Below are 22,545 nucleotides of genomic sequence, written 5' to 3'. Positions count from 1 at the left end.
TCTCTAGATATATGGAATCTTAATGATCTACCAGATTCTAGATGTAGAATGGGTAGAGCAAGAAAAATTGTAGAGTAAAATAATGGATTATACCAGGAATATGTCAAATGTAATAGAAGTGATCTCATTGAGTATTATTGTTTGTATTTTTCTAGGCGATCGATAGCATTCATCAAGTGGGGGTTTATTGTCTTGCTCTGGTGCCGGCCAATACATTGCCAAAAACTCCACTAGGAGGAATTCATATATCTCAGACGAAACAACTCTTTCTGGAGGGATCGCTGCATCCTTGCAATATCCTCATGTGCCCACATACATGTGTGACAAACTTGCCAAAGCCCCGGCAAAAACAACCAGGTAATATGCTGGCTTCCAAGACCTGGCACTAAAATTCCAACTTCAAGAAGCTGGGTTCTCTCAGTGTGATTCTTTCTCTAGAATTAGTTTACAAAGACTTTGGGAGGCCAAGGTGGGAGGATCGCGTGAGTCCAGGAGTTCGAAAACAACCTGGGCAACATGGTAAAATCCGGTCTCTACAAAAAAAAAAAAAAGCAAAAAATTAGCCAGGCCTGGTGGTGCACACCTGTAGTCTCAGCTACTTCAGAGTCTGACAGAGGATGGCTTGAGCCTAGGAAGTTGCAGTAAACCGAGATTGCGCCATTGCACTCCAGTCTGGGCGACAGAACCAGACCCTGTCTCAACAAAAAAGAAAGGAGAGGAAAGTGAAGATGGAAAAGGTGTTAAGGCAGCCCGGAGGCAAAGATATCCTTGAGATGCCTTTGGAGTTATTGTAGAAAGAAAGAATGTGTTTGTTAGGACTAGTCTTGGCTGTAAGTTATGGAAAAACATAGCAGCTCAGGCAAGAAACAAGCTTATATTTTTGTCAGGTAAAAAAAGTTCAGAGACCAGGCATGGTGGCTCAAGCCTGTAATCCCAGCACTTTGGGAGGCCGAGATGGGTGGATCACGAGGTCAGGAGATCGAGACTATCCTGGCTAACACGGTGAAACCCCGTCTCTACTAAAAAATACAAAAAACTAGCCGGGCGTGGTGGTGGGCGCCTGTAGTCTCAGCTACTGGGGAGGCTGAGGCAGGAGAATGGCGTGAACCCGGGAGGCGGAGCTTGCAGTGAGCTGAAGTGAGCTGAGATCCGGCCACTGCACTCCAGCCCAGGCGGCAGAGCGAGACTCCATCTCAAAAAAAAAAAGTTCAGAGCTAGGTAGTCCAAAGGCTAGGATAGTCACTCCTCGATCATGTTCTTCTAGCTTCCCATCTTTTTGCTCTGGTGTTTTGTCAGTCAACTCTTGTCATAGATACGCTACAGAACAAATAACCCTAAAACTCAGTGCCTTGAAGTAGCAAGCATTTACTTTTTACTCATGAAATGTAGATCTGGTTGGCTTGGCTGGAATCCACTGGACTTGACTTGGCTCCAGGCTTAGGTAAGGTTCAGAGCTGTTCCATGTGTCTCCTCATCATGGGACCAGCAGCTACCTGGGCTGTATGTTTTTTAAGGCAGATGGCAGAAGCAAGAAATCAAGCCAAGCCACACGAGCATATTTAAAGCTTCTGTTTGTGTCAAATGTCCTAACATTTCATTGTCCTAAACAAGTCAGACCATGAAGTATACTTCTCCCATCCAGACATAACTAGGACAGGAAAGAAAGGAAGCTTGTGAGAAAATAAAATAATCTGCCACAGCCATCATTAGCAACTGCCCCAGGGCTCATTAGGCTCCTCAACCTCTATATCCCAGCCAGCAGGTAGGAGGAAAAGATAAAGAAAAGATACTCTTCCCTTTAACATATTTTCTAGAAATTGCACATATTACTTCCTCTTACGTATTATCCTCCCACACTAAAGAATATAGTCTTTATTCCAGGTGTGTGTCCAGCTAAAAACTGGGGGTTCTGTTATTAAGGAAGAAGAATAGAATAGATACGGAATTGATAACTAGCAGTTTTTGGCATAAGATGTTTACAGAATTTTATGGGAAAATCAGAAGGCATATTTATAGGCACAGCAGTGTCTGCAATTAGCTTCCTGGAGTTACTGCTTTCAGTATCTTTCATTCTCTGTGACCCATAGACCCATAGACTCACGAAATGCACACAGAATAACATCAAGGAACTGCTGCTGAATTCGTTTTATTGTTTTAAACTACTGCAAAATTCACTTTTAAAATGTCATGCCTTTATTAATTTTATAATGTGAATCCTGGATTGCACAGTTTACAGAAATACACTGAGTCCCTGCCTGTATTAAAAGGCTGTCTCCAGGCCGGGCGCGGTGGCTCAAGCCTGTAATCCCAGCACTTTGGGAGGCCGAGACGGGCGGATCATGAGGTCAGGAGATCGAGACCATCCTGGCTAATACGGTGAAACCCCGTCTCTACTAAAAAATACAAAAAACTAGCCGGGCGACGAGGCGGGTGCCTGTAGTCCCAACTACTCGGGAGGCTGAGACAGGAGAATGGCGGGAACCCGGGAGGCGGAGCTTGCAGTGAGCTGAGATCCGGCCACTGCACTCCAGCCCGGGCGGCACAGCAAGACTCCGTCTCAAAAAAAAAAAAAAAAAAAAAAGGCTGTCTCCAACATGATGTATCTATAATTTGTCATGAAGTTTCTTAGGGAGTAATATTGCATATTTACTTAAAATTGTAGTAGAGACTTTGTAGACTAAAACTGTCCACCAATTGGAATACTTTATCTTTTTTGAGTTTTTTGTTTTATTTTTAAGTTTTTTAAACTTTCCATTTTAAATAATTTCACACACAAAAGTTGCCACATGGTGCAAAGATTTTCCCTTACATCCTTTACCCAGCTTCCCCAAATATTTACCCTTTGAAAATTGATTATATGATTTAAGTGATTTTTCTTTCATTTGTTTCAGTATATTGAGGATCAGCAGATTTTGATAGAATAAAAGATTTTTTTTTGAGATGGACTCTTGCTCTGTGGCCCAGGCTGGAGTGCAGTGGCGCCATCTAGACTCACTGCAACCTCTGCCTCCTGGGTTCACGCCATTCTCCTGCCTCAGCCTCCCGAATAGCTGGGACTACAGGCGCCCGCCACCACGCGTGGCTAATTTTTTTTTTTTTGTATTTTTAGTAGAGACAGGGTTTCACTGTGTTAGCCAGGATGGTCTCGATCTCCTGACCTCGTGATCTGCCCGCCTTGGCCTCCCAAAGTGCTGGGATTATAGGCATGAGCCACCGCGCCCGGTCAAATAAAAGATTTTTAATATTAATCCCATATAGCATCAGCCTTATTTGAAACCTAGCTGGCAATAAGCTTTTTTTAATCATCTTTTTGCCATCTTCTTAGTTCCATAAGGCCGTGACCATGAAGAGAGGGACACAGTGCCCTAGCACTTTTTTCTAGAGAGGGAGTGGGCTCCCCTGTTTATTTTGAAGTGTCGAACCTATGGAAAAGTTAGAAGACTAGTACAGTGAGGAGCACCCATGTAACCTACCCTAGATTTACCAATTGCTGCCTTTTTTTTTTTTTTTTTTTTTTTTTGGAGATAGAGTTCGCTCCGTTGCCCAGGCTGGAGTGCAGTGGCGTGATCTGGCTCACTGCAACCTCTGCCATCCAGGATCCATCCACCTGAGTACCTGGGATTACAGGCGTGAACTACCACGCCCAGCTAATTTTTGTATTTTTAGTAGAGATGGGGTTTTGCCGTGTTGGCCAGGATAGTCTCAAACTCCTGGCCTCACATGGTCTGCCGTCTCTGCCTCCCAAATTGGTAGGATTACAGGAGCAAGCCACCATGCCTGGCATTGCTGACATTTTTTTCCCTGAGTTTTTTTGTTCTTGTTTTTGTTTTTTTTTGAGACAGGGTCTTAACACTGTTGCCCAGGCTGGAGTGCAGTGGCACGATCTCAGCTCACTGCGGCTTTGAACTCTGGCACAAACGATCCTCCCACCTCAGCCTCCCGAGTAGCCTGGACTAAAGATGTCTGCCACCATACCAGGCTAATATTTTTGTATTTGTAGAGACAGGGTTTTGCCATGTTGCCCAGGCTGGTCTCGAACTCCTGGGCTCAAGTGATCTGTCCGCCTGAGCCTCCCAAAGTGCTGTGATTACAGGCGTAAGCCACCATTCCCGGCCATTACTCACTTTTAATTGAACAAATTTAATATTCTAGATAAACTCCCTCAGGCCTCATAGATGACAAATTTCTTTCCAAGCCAGATATTCTTTATTGTTAAGCCCTCTTTTAGGGTTCTATTATGATTGGAGAAGATTAAAGTATTAGTAGGAGCTTGTGCAACCAGCTGTCACCTCCTCAGTGTGAAAACTTTCTGTATACCCCAAACTATAATAGCTGCCTGCTTCCCTCCACCCCAGTCCCTATCCCTCCTGTGTTCCTGTTTGTTTGTTGTTTTTCCAGTACTTTGCACTATTTGTGTTTATTTATTTGTGTATGTATTTCTTGGTTATCCTTCTCCAGAGTGCAAGCTCCTTGCCCTATTTCTCCTGGGTTCCCAGTGCCTAGAAGAGTGTTCAGTCAGTATTGTTGGATGAATATTTGAACCAGTTTTGGTCAGTCTGGAAATGCTCTGGATACTTAGTTGGAATTGCCATCTCCAGTGAGTTGGGTTTTGCATTTATTTACAGGTGTAGGCCCTGCTTCCATGATGGTTGGGAATCTGGTTGCTGGAAAACGTATAGCACAAGCTGCTGGAAGGGATCTGGGACAAATAGAAGAGAATGATTTGGTGAGGAAGGTAAGTGTTCCTGAAATGTTGCCTTCTTACTGAAATCAAGTCAAGGACAGAACGTGTACTGCAGGTAGCAGCTGAGGGATGCATTATATGACTTGTTATAAGTTGCTGACCCTGAGTCCTTTTTCTGGTTTATGACTTCAGCACCAGTTTCTGGCAGAGATCCTACAGTGGCGAGCCCAGGCAACTCCTGACCATGTACTCTTCATGCTGTTAAATGCCAAGGTATTAAAAATTCAATGGTATATCTAATCAGCTGACTACTATAGGACTATCTTAAGCACTCTTGCTCTCTTTCTTTCATCAGAAAATTTGTGTTGCCATCTCTGAAGAAGGAGTTAATGGCTTTCTCCTTGCTTTGACATATGAGGGTAAACTGTACAATCACTTTAGGATTGGAATGAGACCTCCTGGAGTGCTATGTAATACTTTCTTTTCTTATGGTACAAGCACGTCTTCTTTATTCAATTATGATAGGAGAAATGGAGCCAACAATGCAATTACATAGATACACAGATGTTCAAAATGTGTTATGTCATACAGTTTTTTTACCCAGTTGGACTTTTAATTATTTGATTTCTGCCAGGAAGAAAATGACCTCAGACCAGCATTTTAAAAACCTAAGTTATTTCTGGTACATAATTAAATGATTTATTGCTAACAGATAAAAAGCAAATTGAAATTTACTCAGAGCACATTTAACTACTGGTTTCTGATGGATGGTTCATTATAATATTGTATTTTAGGACTGGGCACGGTGGCTCACACCTGTAATCCCAAAGCTTTGGGAGGCCGAGGCGGGTGGATCACATGAGGTCAGGAGTTCGAGACCAGCCTGACCAATATGTGAAACCCCGTCTCTACCAAAAATATAAAAATCAGCTGGGCCTGGTGGTGGGCGCCTGTAATCCCAGCTACTCGGGAGGCTGAAGCAGAAGAATCGCTTGAACCCGGGAGGCGGAGGTTGCAGTGAGCCGAGATTGTGCCACTGCATTCCAGCCCGTGTGACGGAGCAAGACCCTGTCCCAAAAATAAAAAGAGAAAAAATATATATATATATATTATATGATATATAAATATATATAAAAAGAAAGAAAAAATACACATATATTTTTTGAGATGGAGTCTTGCTCTGTCGCCTGGACTGGAGTGCAGTGGCATGATCTCGGCTCACTGCAGCCTCTGCCTCCCAGGTTCAAGCAATTCTTCTGCCTCAGCCTCCCGAGTAGCTGGGATTACAGGCGCCCACCACCAGGCCCAGCTGATTTTTATATTTTTGATAGAGACGGGGTTTCACATGTTGGTCAGGCTGGTCTCGAACTCCTGACCTCAGGATCCACCTTCCTCGGCCTCCCAAAGTGCTAGGATTATAGGCGTGAGCCACCACGCCCGGCCTATATATTGTATTTTAAAATTATGCATTCTGTAGGAGTCAGCTGAGTTTTTGTGTTGATGGCTGAGTCACAGGCTCAAAGTCTGTGACCATGTGGATAGCAGTATTTCTCCTCAGCAGGGGGAAGACTAGAAGTGCCTATTGGAGCTCTTAGGGGACTTATCCAAAGTATACCCATCTCCCCCATTCTCCTGGAATCTGAATTTTTTTTTTTTTTTGAGGAATGTATGCAATAATAGAACTTAATGAGGAGAATATATTGTGCTTCTTATTGAAAAATCATTAAAAATCTTAAGAACCATTACTTTTATGACAGAAAATTTGGGAACTTTCTTGCTCTACCTGTACATGAAGTGAGCTTCTTTTCAAGCCCACAGATTCATTAAGGTTCTCATATTTCTTTTAAAAATGTCAGCCAGGCATGGTGGCTCATGCCTATAATCCCAGCTTCTTCGAAGGATGAGGCAGGAGGATGTCTTGAACCTGGAGTTGGAGGCTGCAAGCTGCAGTAAGCTGTGGTTACATCACTGCACTGCAGCTTGGGCAACAGCAAGACCATGTCAGAACAAAAAAAAGAACAAAAAAGGATCCCATACATATCTGTCTGTCTGTTTGTTTGTTTTTGGAGACAGAATCTCACTTTGTCGCCCAGGCATTGGCTCAAGTGATCCTCCCACTTCTGCCTCTTGAGTAGCTGGGACTACAGGCACGTGCCACCACCATACCTGACTGATTTTTTTTTGTATTTTTAGTGGAGAGGAGATTTTGCTATGTTGCCAAGGCTTGTCTTGAACTCCTGAGCTCAAGCAGTACCCCCACCTCATCCTCCCAAAGTGCTAGGGTTACAGGTGTGAGCCACGCTCTCCAGCTCCACACGTCTTTGATTTTAGGGGAATTTTCACTAGAATTGATAATTTGCTAAGGATAATCTACAAAGACACAAGCCTTTCAGGTATGGTGTTGAATTGGCTGTGCTTATTACAGTTTATTTGCTTTCTGAGCTTTGACCTGCTTATCCTTTCTGTTGTTTAAAGGGAACCACTGTATGCACAGCCAGCTGCCTTCAGCTTCATAAACGAGCAGAGAGGATTGCGGCCGTTCTTGGTGATAAGGGACATCTAAATGCAGGAGATAATGTGGTGTTGCTCTATCCACCTGGTAAGCATTGGATTGGTAGACTAGACCTTAAGCTCCAGTACTAGACTGACTACAAATTGTAAGAGGATAGGCACTCAGGGCCGCTCTCTATGACTTGCAGACAGTGTACTTCCCAACACTTAGAAGACCATGCATACAGGCCGAAGTGGGAACCAAGCCTCACCCCCCAAGTTGTGCAGTACAGTGGCTCTCCTGGGACCATGTCTGTTTTTGCACCCTTATATTTCTATTAGTGCCTGGCACATAAAAGTCACTCAATAAATAATGAATGAATGAAGTCTTCAGCTGCTTGGCTTTTGGAAACTCTCAAAACAGATGCTTTGTTTCTGTGAATGTTCAGGAATGGGGCAATTTCACCCAGTCCCCAAAGAAATGTTGTACGTGAATTCTGTGAACATTTTTCATATTATGATGATTGATGTTACTCAGGAGGAATAACTGGAGAAACCAGGAATGGTTAACTAGGAAAATAAAAGAATGGAGAAAGGAGAGGTGAGCAAGCCCTGAGCTTTTAAAAATATTTAGAAGGCTGCTCTGTGAAGAGCAGTCAGACTTCTTAGATGTTGTTGAAGGGGTGTGAGTTTTCATATTATGATTTAGTCTTCTTCTGTTATTGCTACTTTCACGTTCTGATTTAATTCAACAACCTTGTCTTCATAGTAAGAGGGTTTCAGAATTATTTGATGTAAAGATTCAAAATTCTGGGTGAAATATTTGAGTCTTCCCTTCGTTATTTCTGTCACCTAATCCACTCATACATCCAGCTTTTTTTGGCCTGTTATCCCCCCCATACTTCATATTGTTCTGTGATTTTTTTGTTTATTTTATTTTATTTTTGAGACGGAGTCTCGCTCTGCCACTCAGGCTGGAGTGCAGTGGCGTGATCCCAGCCCACTGCAACCTCTGCCTCCCTGGTTCCAGTGATTATCCTGCCTCAACCTCCTGGGTAGCTGGGATTACAGGCACCCGCCACCATGCCCAGCTAATTTTTGTATTTTTAGTAGAGATGGGGTTTCACCATGTTGGCCAGGCTCGTCTCAAACTCCTGACCTCAGGTGATCCACCTGCCCCAACCTTCCAAAGTGCTGGGGTTATAGGTGTGCGCCACAAGGCCTGGCTCATTCTGTGATTCTTATGCACTGCCTTATTTACCTAGATACTGAGATTTCATAGAAGATCACGTGATAGAGCAGTCCCCGCCATTGTATGCCCAGGAGATGGTCTTGCACCTGTCAGTTGGCCAGAGGCCACGGGGAAGGACCTGAGCTCTTCCTAAGGAGGCCTCTGCCCAGAGTCTTCCTCAGACTGAGTCATACTTTGCTCCCTAAAACTCACACCCCTTCAACAACATCTAAGAAGCCTGATTGCTCTTTTTAGAGCAGCCTTCTAAATATTTTTAAAAAGCTCAGGGCTTCCTCACCTCTCCTTTCTCCATTCCTTTATTTTCCTAGTTAACCATTCCTGGTTTCTCCAGTTACTTCTCCTGAGAAATATAAAGTAATAATATCAATATACCTTCTTCACAAATATTTCAGGAGTTTACTTCTGATTTCCTTCCTTTTTTGTTAATTGTTTTCTCTATATTTTCTAAAGTTTTATATGCTTCCTTCTTTCACTTTCAATATCTTCTGCTAGAGTCTCTGTTAAATTATGGTCTACAGAACCTGTCTTGCACATGATTTAATCGTTTTGGAAAATTTGCCTTTTAGTTTCTCAGTGCTCTTAGGCAGTTCAGTGCCTCTCCTGACAGGGTCTTTTGTCTTGCAGGCATTGAGTTAATCGCTGCCTTCTATGGCTGCCTGTATGCGGGCTGTATACCTGTGACCGTCAGACCTCCACATGCTCAGAACCTCACGGCCACGCTGCCCACTGTCCGAATGATTGTTGATGTAAGTACCAGCTGTATCTTGCCTTGTCCTCATCTCCTAAAATCCAGATTCAGACAGCTAAGGATCCTTACTAATTTTCCAATTTTGTTAAGTCAGGAAATCAAATTTGTCTCCTGGAAACTACCTCCTTTTTGTTAATCAAGCCAAAACAACCATCATTATTCAGCGAAGGAACTGGGGGAAAGTGGTTATTGGTGAGATACAGAATTGTATGCAGTTATCATGAACATTAAGGAGGTGAAACAGCCATTAGTATTTCTCCAAGAAAAACACAAAAAGTAGCCAGGCATTGTGGCACATGCTTGTAGTCCCAGCTACTCAGGAGGCTGAGGCAGGAGGATCCCTTGAGTCTGGGAGGTGGAGGTTAGACGTGAGCTGAGATTACACCACCGCACTCCAGCCTGAGCAGACCCTGTCTCAAAAAAAAAAAAAAAAGTTTCCCCCTCCCCTTCTGTCTAAAATGTGATGTCTGATATTTTTCCTGCTAAATTATCTGGGTGATTTTAAGTGCCAAACTGAATTAACCGCAGTGTCAGGTCACTTCTATTTTAGTTACTTTTGTGAATTTACTTGGTGTAGCATTAAAAGGTGTCCAGACCTTACTCTGGAGATGATAGAAGTCTTTATAGGAGGCCGGGCGCGGTGGCTCAAGCCTGTAATCCCAGCACTTTGGGAGGCCGAGACGGGCGGATCACGAGGTCAGGAGATCGAGACCATCCTGGCTAACATGGTGAAACCCCGTCTCTACTAAAAATACAAAAAACTAGCCGGGCGACCTGGCGGGCGCCTGTAGTCCCAGCTACTTGGGAGGCTGAGGCAGGAGAATGGCGTGAACCCGGGAGGCGGAGCTTGCAGTGAGCTGAGATCCGGCCACTGCACTCCAGCCTGGGCGACAGAGCGAGACTCCGTCTCAAAAAAAAAAAAAAAAAAAAAAAAAAAAAAAGAAGTCTTTATAGGATATGAGAGTTAAAGAAAATAAGGTAAATGTGTATTGCATCAGATCCTAGTGTTTACAGCAAGGGGAAGCCTTGGCCAGTGCCGATAGATTACAAAATTCCAGTTCATGTAGCATTTGCTTCTCTGAGAACTGCTGCTCTGTCAGCAAAAAAGGAGCCCACGGTATAAAAGCCATGATCACCATGGATGATTTTATTACAAAGTGTAATTCAGCGAAATGCCCTTGTTATATTCTACAAAGTGGGCCAGAAAAGCAGGGAGGGGAGTTGCTGTTGATGCAGTTTGTGGGCAAAGTAGGTCACTTTGCATTTCTGTGTATAGCTGGGCAAGAGAACCTAGTTTCTATGAGAGCTTATATCAGCATCGGGGTTCCTTAGGTTCAGCATATGGTCTAGGTGTAGTAAGTCTCATTATTCACTAGGGACTGGGGCAGTGTCCTTCAAACATGGTTGTCTGATTCTTCTCATTTCCTGAGCACTACAAAATCCACATCTTTGTTTAATTGTGGTCTTAATGAAATCATGGGATTGTGGGATCCATACTGAGATTATAATTACAAAATATTTTGAGAATCACTGTTATAAACAATACAGTGTATTGTGAATAGGTCCATCATCCTGAGAGAGTTAAATGTCACACATTTCCAGAAGGAAACATGCAAGGGAGTAAACTGACCTCATCTGTCCCACATGTGTTCTTTGAAACCGTCCTGTCCAGTGTGGTACATGAGTGGCTTTTAGCAGCAGCCAGGACCTGTGGTGCCATGTTGGGGCTGAGCCTCCTGATGCTTATTGTTGTCCATTTGTTTTCTAGGTCAGCAAAGCAGCCTGTATTCTCACCGGTCAGACCCTAATGCGGCTACTGAGGTCCCGAGAGGCGGCAGCAGCAGTGGATGTGAAAACCTGGCCAACCATCATTGACACAGGTGAAAGGGAGACTTCTCCTGAGGGTGGAGGCAGTGAGAGCTCACAATACCTGAGATCTTTTCTATTCTCATGCCAGACTTGTTTACCCTTCCTTTATGTCTTCTGCCTGCTAAGACAGAGGCAAAACCTAGCATCAGTAAGCTTGTGCAGGACTAGACACTGACAGCAGATGCAAAGGGCAAGATCACAATCTGCTAAGAGTTCTCCAAACAAAAGTGTTTTGCTGTTACTCTTGGCATCATCAAAAGGTGGTTAGGTTTTTATGCTACATGTAACTATGTATATGTAGGGCCAAGTAAAATATTGAGACAATCTGATCCTTTTGTTGGAGATGTGATATTGTTGAAATAATACTGGACTGGGAGTCAGGTGATTTGGGTTCTGGCTCAAGCTTCATTACCTACTGCCTGTGTAATCCTGACTGAAATTACCCTTTCCTAAGCTACTGCCTACCCCTGCCTGACTTGTATATTTATTGAGAAGATAAAATGCAGTGTAATATGAAAATACTAAACTTTGAAAGCCATAAAGTGCAAAATTTTTAGATAGTATTCATATTAAAGAAGGGGGTAAGATACGGGAATAGCTGAAAAAGCTGTGGTATAGAAAGAATGTGGGTTTTGGAGTCAGGCAGGTAGGGTTTAAGTCCTGCTATATCTGCTACTCTCTGAGTATCCTTACTAACCTGTCTATAAAGTGGGAGTTGTAAAGATTAAATGATGTAATGCAAAGTTCCTAGCATGTAATCATAATGATAACATCTAACTTTCATTGAGCCCTTATGTCAGTCATTTAATGTGTTATATACTTTTATCCTTACCCTATAAGTTGTTATTTTTATCCTCATTTTGCAGATTAGAAAACTGAGGGAAGTTAAATAAGCAGCAGAACTGAAATTCAAATCCAGCCAGTTTGGCTCCATTCCCAGCCTCTTAACCATTAATGTCCTCCCTACCCTTTTTTTTAAAAAAAAAACCTCTGGATTCAAATGCAGGAATGACATGTATTTGTGGTTATTGTGTACCAGATGCCGAACTGGGTTTTTAAAATATTTATTACTGAAGGATAGAAGCACGTTGTATACATATATGTATCACAAATGGATTGTGTTGGTGTTAATGATGCTGGTAGATCTATGGTTAATGGGCTGAATCACAACAGGAAGGTTTCCTTAGGCACTTGAGTGGTCATATGAGTGACCCTTCCCTGCACAAAGGGAGGTCAAAGGTGATAGTCTTTCATTTGACCAGAAATGGGTGCCCTGTGATTTGGTGATTTAAAACTCACAGAGACGTCCTTCTTGATCCAGAAAGCCAAAGGAGCCATTGAAGAGGTATGGCTGGAGCCATTGAAGAGGTATGGCTGGAGGACATCTTTGACATCCCTGGTTTTAGCATACTTATAAAGCACATGGGGGGAAGTAGAGGAGGTATCATAAATGAGTGAAAGCAGCGAATTACCAGTTCTTGGCTACCATTCTCTTTTGGAGACAGAGCCCTCACTCTGTCACCCAGGCTGCAGTGTAGGGACGCGATCTCGGCTCACTGCAACCTCCACCTCCCAAGTTCAAGGGATTCTCCTGCCTCAGCCTCCCGAGTAGCTGGGATTACAGGTATGAACCACCATGCCTGGCTAATTTTTGTATTTTTAGTAGAGACAGGGGTCGCCATGTTGGCCAGGCTGGTCTCGAACCCCCGTCCTCAAAGTGATCCACCTGCCTCAGCCTCCCAAAGTGCTAGGATTACAAGTGTGAGCCACTGTGCCTAGCCACCATTTTTATTTTTATTTTTATTTTTTAAAGAGACATGATCTTGATATGTTGCCCAGGTTAGTCTCAAACTCCTGGGTTCACACAATCCTCCTGCCTCAGCCTCCCAAATAGCTGGGACTATAGGCCTGAGTCACTGCACCCAGATAGATTACTATTCTTAAAATTCTGCCAACTTAACCAGGCGCCATGGCTCATGCTTGTAATGCCAGCACTTTGGGAGGCTGAGGCAGGAGGATCATATGAGCTCAGGAGTTGGAGACTAGCCTGGGCAATATAGTGAGACCTCACCGCTATGAAAAACAAAAATTTTTTTTAATTTAGCTAGGCATGGTGGCATAGACCTGTAGTCCCAGCTACTCAGGAGGCTGAGGTGGGAGGATCATTTGAGCCCAGCAGATGGAGGTTGTAGTGACCCAAGATCAAGCCACTGTATTCCCACCTGGGCAATAGAGCAAGACTCTTGTCTTTAGAAAAAAAAAAATCTGCTAAGTTAACTTAGAGAAATACTTTCCAACTTTTAAATCCATACATGATTAATATAACACATACTAAAGTATAAATAATGAACTTTAACTTGAAACCAGTATAACAGCTAATGCTTTTTAAGCATTTCTTCAGTCAGTTGCTTTAAAAGTGCTTTATGTGAATTAAATTCCCAACAGTTCTATGAGGGTAGGTATTATTTTAGAGATTCGTTTTAGAGAAGAAGAAAACAGCCACAAAGAGGTGAAATAACTCCAGGGTCACATAGCTGATAGTAGAGCTGGCATTTGAACAGCAGTCTGCTTCCTACTGTGTTCTATTTCCCCTTACTAAGCTGCTAGCAGATACATTTACCTGATGTAGATTTGCTTGCCTGTGTTGTCTAGTGTTGTCCTCAACCCCAGCCCACCTCTAAGAATGACATATGTGAGCTACTTGGTTAAATATGAGAAGCCTAAGCTTTAGCAAATCCCCGAAGCTAAATTTGGCCACAGCAAACCCACAGAAAACCAGTTGAAGAGCAATAATTTTCATGTTCCCCCATGTTGGATTGACATCAGGTTTTTTTCTTTTCATGGCAGATGATTTACCCAGGAAAAGGTTACCTCAGCTGTACAAACCACCCACTCCTGAGATGTTGGCATATCTTGATTTTAGTGTCTCCACAACTGGCATGCTTACAGGAGTGAAGGTAAGCTGCATGCTAGAAAAATGCCACGTCTGCCAAAAAACAGAGATGACCACTGCCCCAGAAACTTTAGACACAGAGGCTAAGTGGTTGTACCAGAGACCGGTAGGCAGAGTGAGGATCAAGGGTCGCTGCTCTATTTAAATAAAGGCATTGGCTCCTCTGGAATGAGTTATCACAAGGAATTTGTATTATTAAGTGTCTGTACCTAGCATTGAAGCTGAGAGATAAAAAGAGTTTGTTAAAATATGTATGAAATCTGATATTTAGATATCATAAAATTCAGTATTAGATTGGGCACAGTGGCTCACGCCTGTTATCCCAGCTCCTTCGGAGGCCAAGGCGGGCAGATCACATGAAGTCTGGAGTTCGAGACCAGCCTGAACAACATGGAAAACCTCTTCTCTACTAAAAATAGAAAATTAGCTGGGCATGGTGGTGCATGTCTGTAATCCCAGCTACTTGGGAGGCTGAGGTTGCGGTGAGCTGAGATCGTGCCATTGCACCACAACCTGGACAACAGGAGCGAAACTCCATCTTTAAAAAAAAAAAGAAATTATTATTAACTAATGAACAGAAATATGTTCCCTTAATGGAGACTTAGGTTAGGCTTTGAAGCACTAAAAATTATACATTGTTTTGAGGAGTTTAGGGAATTGAAACTCCTCAAAGCTGTCGTCAGAGCTGTTCTGCTGCCTGTGGGAAGACAGTTCCAGCCTGTTCCATTTTCCATACTTTGCAGATGTCCCACTCTGCAGTGAACGCTCTGTGTCGAGCCATCAAGCTCCAGTGCGAGTTGTACTCTTCTCGGCAGATCGCCATCTGCCTTGACCCTTACTGTGGACTTGGCTTCGCGCTCTGGTGTCTCTGCAGGTAGGGATGGAAAAGCCAAGGAGACAGAATGTGTGGGGGTATACTTTATGGCCATGACCATCTCATCCTTTCCTTTGCTCCCTTAATTTGGTAAAGTTTCAGTAAAATGCTAGTGTTTTCAGAATTTATGGATCTACTGTGTCTGTGAAGTTTGTTTACAAACAGTTTTGTCTGTATTCCCTTTGTTATTTTCTGTTAATTTTATTCTTCGTACAAAATGGCAGTGATCCTGTTACTTGCTCTCTTCTCCACCATGTAAGCTTTGCTTTAGAAGCAAAGCCAAGTAGAACGATGATTCTCAGGTGAAATATGTCATGCTTTGACAGCCAGCATGTACCCCCTAGGCTTGGCAGGAAGGAGCACAGTGGGATGGGATGACAGCATGTGGATGGAAAGTAGCACATTTGCCCTGGCCAAGTTGCTCCTTGCAGAATACAGATCCCAGCTCCTCTCACCACTCCCCCAGAGAACCTCATCTCAGACCTGCATTTTCATCTCCTTGGTGTACATCATGAATGCTTCATAGATGCCTGCAGCTCAACGTTCTCCTCCTGTTCTTTCTTTGTTAGGGTAGGGTCATCCATGTAGGGGCCCACACTAGAAACATGGGTCTTATCTTCAGATTATTTATCTTCATGTCTTGTGTCTAATCAAATGTATGTCCTTTGGCTTGGTTGTTCTACACCTATATGTATATAAGAATCACCTGGGGGTGGCCGGGCGCGGTGGCTCAAGCCTGTAATCCCAGCACTTTGGGAGGCCGAGACGGGTGGATCACGAGGTCAGGAGATCGAGACCATCCTGGCTAACACGGTGAAACCCCGTCTCTACTAAAAATACAAAAACTAGCTGGGCGAGGTGGCGGGCGCCTGTAGTCCCAGCTACTCGGGAGGCTGAGGCAGAAGAATGGCATAAACCCGGGAGGCAGAGCTTGCAGTGAGCTGAGATCTGGCCACTGCACTCCAGTCCGGGCGACAGAGCGAGACTCCGCCTCAAAAAAAAAAAAAAAAAAAAAAAAAAGAATCACCTGGGGGTCTTTTAACAAAAATTAATGGGACTCCCCAAGACTTATTAATCTTCATCTCCAGAGGTGGTGACCACACCACCAGTATTTTGAAATATAGGATTCCTGAGCTTCTAGTGATTCTGATCTGTAAACAGGTTTAGGCATAAAATCACTGCCATTTTGTATGAGCCAAGAGTTTAAGCTTTGTGGCTATAGAAGAGACATGATAGGAACCCTGTTCCTTCCTTTTTTTTTTTTTTCTAAAAAAAAAAAAAAACTATTGTGTTGATAGTTCTTCCTATTGATGGACTGAATATGGATATGAGGATCCATATTTCCTTTCTGTCCTTTTTTCTCTTTCTTTCTTTTTCTTTCTTTTTTTTTTTTCTGTTTTTTGTTTTGTTTTATTTTTGTTTTGTTTTATTTTGTTTGACCACACTGTCGTGTGGTCAAAACAGCCACTGTTTTGTTTTTTTTTTTTTTTTTGAGTCAGTGTCTTGCTCTGTTGCCCAGGCTGGAGTGCAGTGGTGCAGTCTCAGCTCACTGCAACCTCCACCTCCCAAGCTCAAGCGATCCTTCCACCTCAGCCTCCTGAGTAGCTGGGAGTACAGGTGCACACCATTTTTTAGTAGAGACAGCATTTTGCCATGTTGCCCAGGCTGGTCTCGAACTCCTGGACTCAGGCAGTCCACCTACCTTGACCTCCCAAAGTGAGCCACCACGCCCAGCCTCATTCCTTCTTTTTCATCCTGGGCTACACTGTTGGGTTCAAGCCTGTATCACCTCTCACCTGAACTATTGCAGCCTCTCCTGTCTCTCAACTTTCAGTGGCTCGTATCACCAATCCCTACTCCATATGTCCATATTGTCAGTGTTGCCCCAACTTAAAGTTGCAATGACTGCCTGCTAGGTGAAGTCTAAACTCCTTCATATAATGGTTAAGCCCTGTCACAGTTTGGCCTTAGCCCTTCTGGCCTTACTCCTCCGTGCACCCTGTGTGCTAGGATTTCAGTTGAATACTCTCTCTTTTTTTTTTTTTTAGGAGACAGGGTCTCAATCTGTCGCCCAGTCTGAAGTGCAGTGGCACAGTCACAGCTCACTGCAGCCTCTCGGGCTCAAGTGATCCTCCCACCTCAGCCTCCCAAGTAGCTGGGACTATAGTTGTGTGCCACCACGCCTGGCTAATTGTTAAAAAAACTGTTTTGTAGAGGCATGAGTTTTGCTTTATTACCCAGGCTGGTCTTCAACTTCTGGGCTCCAGCGATCCTCCCATCATGGCCTCCCAGAGTACTGGGATTACAGGCATAAGCCACTGTGCCTGGCCACTTGAATACTAATAATATTTTTGATGGCTTCAAATATGCTGTACTTATCAGCCTTTGTATATGTTGTTCCTCTGCCTAGAACACCCTCACTACTGTCCCCACTTCTTCTGGCCACTGTCAAATTCACATTCATTCTTCAAGCTCCAGCTCAAGTGTCACCAGCTCAGTGAAGCACTACCACTCCCCCACTCTGGTTTATCGAGCTTGAATGAATTGCTGTTTATTCTGTGATCTCAATGTTCTTGATTCACATCTCATATTCAGAGCATCAATAAAATGGTTATTAACATCTTTAAAAGAAACCATAGGAATAAAATCCAGTCCACACGTAAGGTTTCTGAAGAAAAAGAGGAAAAAATGCTACTCCATCGGGGTTTTAAAGATTAGTTATTAGGAATTACCTTTCCAGAATATTTAGTATCATCTTGACCATATTAATTAGCTTGAGGGCAGTTGTAAGAATGTTATGTAGACTGAAGCAACCTACCACAGTCTGCTTTATTTCATAGTTGCTCCGCTTGCGAGTTGTATAGGAACAAGACTGATTCTTAGAGCTTTACATCTCATATGTCCCTATACTGTCCTTTACACTCGGTAAATATCTGTGGAATTGGTGGGGTTCTGAAGTATCAGGTGTCAAGGATGAACTGATGATTCCAGCTGTTGTCTATTTCACTGCAGCGTCTATTCAGGCCACCAGTCTGTCTTAATTCCTCCTATGGAGTTAGAGAACAACCTTTTCCTCTGGCTCGCCACGGTCAACCAGTACAAAATAAGGGACACTTTCTGCTCCTATTCAGTGATGGAGCTCTGCACCAAAGGACTTGGCAACCAAGTGGAAGTGCTAAAGGTAAGAAGCAGCTCCAGCAGGTGGCCAGTCCCAAAAGGTTTTGAAGAAACGAGCCAAGACGTAACAGGGCCAGAGCAGGGCCTAATAGACATGTTTGCTTGCCTTTTTCAAGTCACTCAGTTTAAAAAGGGTGTATTGTAAACCTTGGCAAGTTTATCTCTTCCACCTTCCTAATTTAGTGCACTCTTTCACAGTTTAATATGATTCTTACTTTGTGGACAAGAAGGGGGAACTGGTTGGGAGGCTAACTGGAAAGACTATGTAAACATAAAAGGGAACTGTGGCTTCCAATACTTTTCCTAATAGAATTTGAAACCTCAAAATATTAATTCAGAATATCCCCAAAGATAAGGGTAACTGATTCATTCATGTGTGTGTCGAATGATGATCTGTCTGACTGGCATATGAGAAAGTCAGAAAATACTGAATTTTCTTTGATAGAAAAATATGATCTTTGGAATGCATAGAGACAAGAGATTAGATCGCCAGAGTTCTAGATTAATTTTTCTCTCAGTCCCATCAAATATGGGGACATCTAAGGTACAGAAATGAGGAGGGATAAAAACGTACTGCTGAAGAGCCTTAGATTTTTAGAAGAAAGAGGGAAGAACTAGAGAATGAGTGAATTTACCAGCAGACAGTGATTTTAATGCGATGCCTTGGCCGTTTCTTCTTTTCTGAAAGCTGCTTTCCTGTGTATGCCTGAGGTGAGAATACACAATTGCTTGGCTTTTCCTGACCAAGGAGCTAGAACAGTGGCCTTACCTGTTCAGTTATTTTATGATCCTACTGACTTGACTCCCATATAATGGTGTCTTGCAGACCAGAGGGATCAACCTCTCCTGTGTCCGGACCTGTGTGGTGGTGGCGGAGGAGCGGCCCCGCGTTGCACTCCAGCAGTCCTTCTCCAAGCTCTTCAAAGACATCGGGCTGTCCCCGCGGGCTGTCAGCACCACTTTTGGATCAAGAGTCAATGTAGCAATATGTTTACAGGTGACCCTCATGAAATCTGCTCAAAAACAGGAGAGGAATGTGGAGTATCCCAGAGCATGGGCTTTGGAGCCAGGCTGCCTGGGCTTGAGCCTCGCCACGCTTACTTGTTTTAGAACTTTGGGCTTTTTAATCTCGATTTCTTTGTGTCTCATTTTGCTCACCTGTAAAGTGAAGGTAGCAGTACTGTGCTTCCCCAGGCAGCTCTGCACAATCACTGAGCTACCAGCTCAGAGCTCTTGGAACAGTGCTAGCAGCCAGTGCAGTGTTCGTGTTTATTTGAGTCACTGTCGTGTGGTCATGATGATGAGTTACAAAGATTTGAGTCCTATTTGGATTTCACTTGTATCTGACCTGTTTTTCCTTTTTCTTTTTTTTTTTTATTTGAGATGGAGCCTTGCTCTGTCACCCAGCTGGAGTGCAGTGGCGCAATCTCAGTTCACTGCAACCTTCGCCTCCTGGGTTCAAGCGGTTCTCTCACCTCAGCCTCCCGAGTAGCTGGGGTTACAGGCGTGCACCACCACGCCTGGCTATTTTTTGTATTTTTAGTAGAGACAGGGTTTCACCCTGTTGGCCAGGCTGGTCTCAAACTCCTGACCTCAAGTGATCCAGCCACCTCAGCCTCCCAAAGTGCTGGGATTACGGACGTGAGCCACCGTGCCCGGTCTGACCTTCTGTTTTTCTGTTTCTATATTCTATACCATTTTTTTCTTTCTGTTTCCTTCTTTTCTTTTTTTTTTTTTTTTTTTTTTTTGAGACAGAGTCTCGCTCTGTCGCCCAGGCTGGAGTGCAGTGGCCGGATCTCAGCTCACTGCAAATTCCGCCTCCGGGTTTACGCCATTCTCCTGCCTCAGCCTCCCAAGTAGCTGGGACTACAGGCGCCCGCCACCTCGCCCGGCTAGTTTTTTGTATTTTTTAGTAGAGACGGGGTTTCACCGTGTTAGCCAGGATGGTCTCGATCTCCTGACCTCGTGATCCGCCCGTCTCGGCCTCCCAAAGTGCTGGGATTACAGGCTTGAGCCACCGCACCCGGCCTCTTTATTTTTATTTTTTTCAAACAATAACCTTGTATTCTCTTCTCCATCCAGATGGCAACTTTGTCATGTTATTCTTGACAGGTAAATAACAGAAAAGGGACTAGAACTGAGACTTAATTTTATGTATTAATAGCTAATAAAGCAAATATAGGGCCAAGTGTGTTCATGCCTGTAATCCCAGTACTTTGTGAGGCCAAGGCAGGAGGATTGCTTGAGCCCTTAGGTTTGAGACCAGCCTGGGCAACATAGTTGAGACCTCATCTCTCCCCTACCCCCACCACCCACCCGCAAAAAAAAATAGCTGGGCTTGGTGGTGCATGCCTCTAGTCCCAGCTACCTGGAAGTCTGAGGCAGGGGGATTGCTTGAGCCCGGGAAGTTGAGGCTGCAGTGAGCTGTGATTGTACTGCTGCACTCCAGCAGCCTGGGTGGCAGATTGAGACCCTGTCTCTTTGATAAGGCAAATATAGGCACGGACAAAAGTGAGTGAAAGAAGATAGCACACATGCGTGGATTATTTCAGGTCTTCTGTGACCTTCTTCTTTCAGAAGGGTCTTGGTGGTTTCACCTTGAGCCCCATCATAATAGCCCTCTTGCTGTCACTGTGGCCAGTATTGGTTTTGCAAGTCCCTGGATTGCCGACCTGTCTCACCTCTGCTTTGAATCCAGGGATGAAAGCCCTCCTCAGCATGGAAACATTTCAGTGCTGCCACAGTCCCCATGATAAGAGTGAGAGCAGTGGGCCTAGGAGGCCACTCTCCAAGGGAAGAGAGGCAAAAAGAGTGTGGATTTTTCATGTATATGGCTAAATTGTTTTCGTTTGAAAATGTGACATACAGTTTATTGAAATTCTAAACAATGCATTGATTTGTCTTTCTTTAGGGAACCTCAGGGCCTGATCCGACTACTGTGTATGTGGATCTGAAATCACTAAGACATGACAGGTACAACAGATCGATGAATGCTCCTTTCCTGCTGGTTCCTAACCGTAACAAATTCGGAACCTCAGAGCCAGCATTTTCCCTCATTCCTTTTGTTCATATCTTCCAGGAGGGGAATGGGAAGAGGGAAGGGATTTGTTTTTATCATTAATACATAAGATTTACATTTATAAGAAGGCTTTAATTCTCTCAGTTGCTCCACTGTTCTTTAATATTAACGTATAATAGTTATTGCCCATATAAAAGTATTTTGTGACATTTGATATAAATTAAACTAAAATGGATAGTCTCTTTCCTCTAAGAGTTTAAAAATAATAGGACAGATAAGATAAATGAGTCAGAGTAGGGTTTTTGAAACAATACCTTATCTGAGCCTCATGGGTAAAAGCCTGCCTCCTTAGCCCAGAAGGGAATTATAGCTGTGTCCCAAGGTGAGCACTGGCCCAGGGCCCCAAGACCTCTCTTCCCAAGCCCCACTCCCCTGGGTGTGTTATCTGGAGTGCCCCACTGCACTGACCTAGCCCGCAGAGGTAAAGCATCTCTCTCATGCAGCAGTTTGAAACCTGGGAAGATTTTGCCACCCCACTGGAGATTTGACAATGTCTGGAAACATTTTGGGTTGTCATAAAAGGGGGACTTGCTACTGACATCTAGTGGGCAGAGGCCAGAGGTGTTGCTAAACACTCTACAATGCACAGAATAGCCCCTTTCAACAAAAAATTATCTGACCAAAATGTTAGTAGTGCTGAGTTTGAGAAACCCTGCTGTAGTGTGAGGAAGACAGACAAGTTAAAGGTCGTGGGAAGGCAGCACTGAGCTGCAGGAACATGGCGACCTCTCTTCTTAAAAGCCCTATATACAGTAAATACCGTTCTTCTGCAGAGTTCGTCTTGTGGAACGTGGCGCCCCTCAGAGTTTGCTTCTCTCGGAGTCTGGAAAGGTAATTTGTTCTGTTGACCATGGGGAAGGTGGGCTGTGTGGAGAAGTGGTTCAGTTTAAAGAAACCAGAAGCCATATGATATATTAGTGTCCAGGGCAAGCTTTAATTGAAATCTGGAGATAATTTCAGCTTAGCTAATACTTTCAAATTCATATGGGTACATAGATAAGAAGGATAGTAAATTTGAACTCTCTTAATTTCCATCGATTTTTAAAAGTCCAACTGATATGTTATTCGTGTTGACAGACCAGCAAAATGCAGTGCTCATTATATTGTATGAAAGGTGGATAGAAGAGCTGGTTCTATGTTTTTTTTTTTTTTTTGGAGATGGAGTCTCACTCTGCCACCAGTCTCACTCGGCTAGAGTGCAGTGGGCGTGATCTCAGCTCACTGCAACCTCTGCCTCCCAGGTTCAAGGAGAACTTGCCTCAGCCTCCAAGTAGCTGGGATTACAGGCACCTGCCCCCAGGTCCAGCTAATTTTTGTGTTTTTAGTAAAGAAGGGGTTTCACCATGTTGGCCAGGCTGGTCTTGAACTCCTGACCTCAGGTGATCACCTGCCTCAGCCTCCCGAAGTGCTGGGATTACA

General features: G+C 43.8%; 1 protein-coding gene across 5 annotated transcripts in view; it reads left to right on the top strand.

The window, feature by feature from the left end:
* DIP2B (disco interacting protein 2 homolog B) overlaps positions 1–22,545 on the top strand; it is a 261,827-nt gene that overhangs the window by 225,397 nt on the left and 13,885 nt on the right. For all 5 annotated transcript variants that reach the window (XM_030939864.1, XM_030939863.1, XM_010385341.2 and 2 more), the window contains 12 exons: positions 156–357; positions 4,626–4,735; positions 4,877–4,957; positions 7,160–7,283; positions 9,051–9,172; positions 10,943–11,054; positions 13,891–14,000; positions 14,740–14,870; positions 17,883–18,051; positions 18,874–19,044; positions 20,959–21,020; positions 21,900–21,957. In XM_030939864.1, coding sequence (XP_030795724.1) covers positions 156–357; positions 4,626–4,735; positions 4,877–4,957; positions 7,160–7,283; positions 9,051–9,172; positions 10,943–11,054; positions 13,891–14,000; positions 14,740–14,870; positions 17,883–18,051; positions 18,874–19,044; positions 20,959–21,020; positions 21,900–21,957 — 1,452 coding nt within the window. The remainder of the gene's footprint in view (positions 1–155; positions 358–4,625; positions 4,736–4,876; positions 4,958–7,159; positions 7,284–9,050; positions 9,173–10,942; positions 11,055–13,890; positions 14,001–14,739; positions 14,871–17,882; positions 18,052–18,873; positions 19,045–20,958; positions 21,021–21,899; positions 21,958–22,545) is intronic.

Source organism: Rhinopithecus roxellana, chromosome 10, assembly GCF_007565055.1.
Source record: "Rhinopithecus roxellana isolate Shanxi Qingling chromosome 10, ASM756505v1, whole genome shotgun sequence".
Taxonomy (NCBI): Eukaryota; Metazoa; Chordata; class Mammalia; order Primates; family Cercopithecidae; genus Rhinopithecus; species Rhinopithecus roxellana.
Note: the sequence above shows the minus strand (reverse complement) of the source record. Positions and strands in the feature narration are given on the sequence as shown.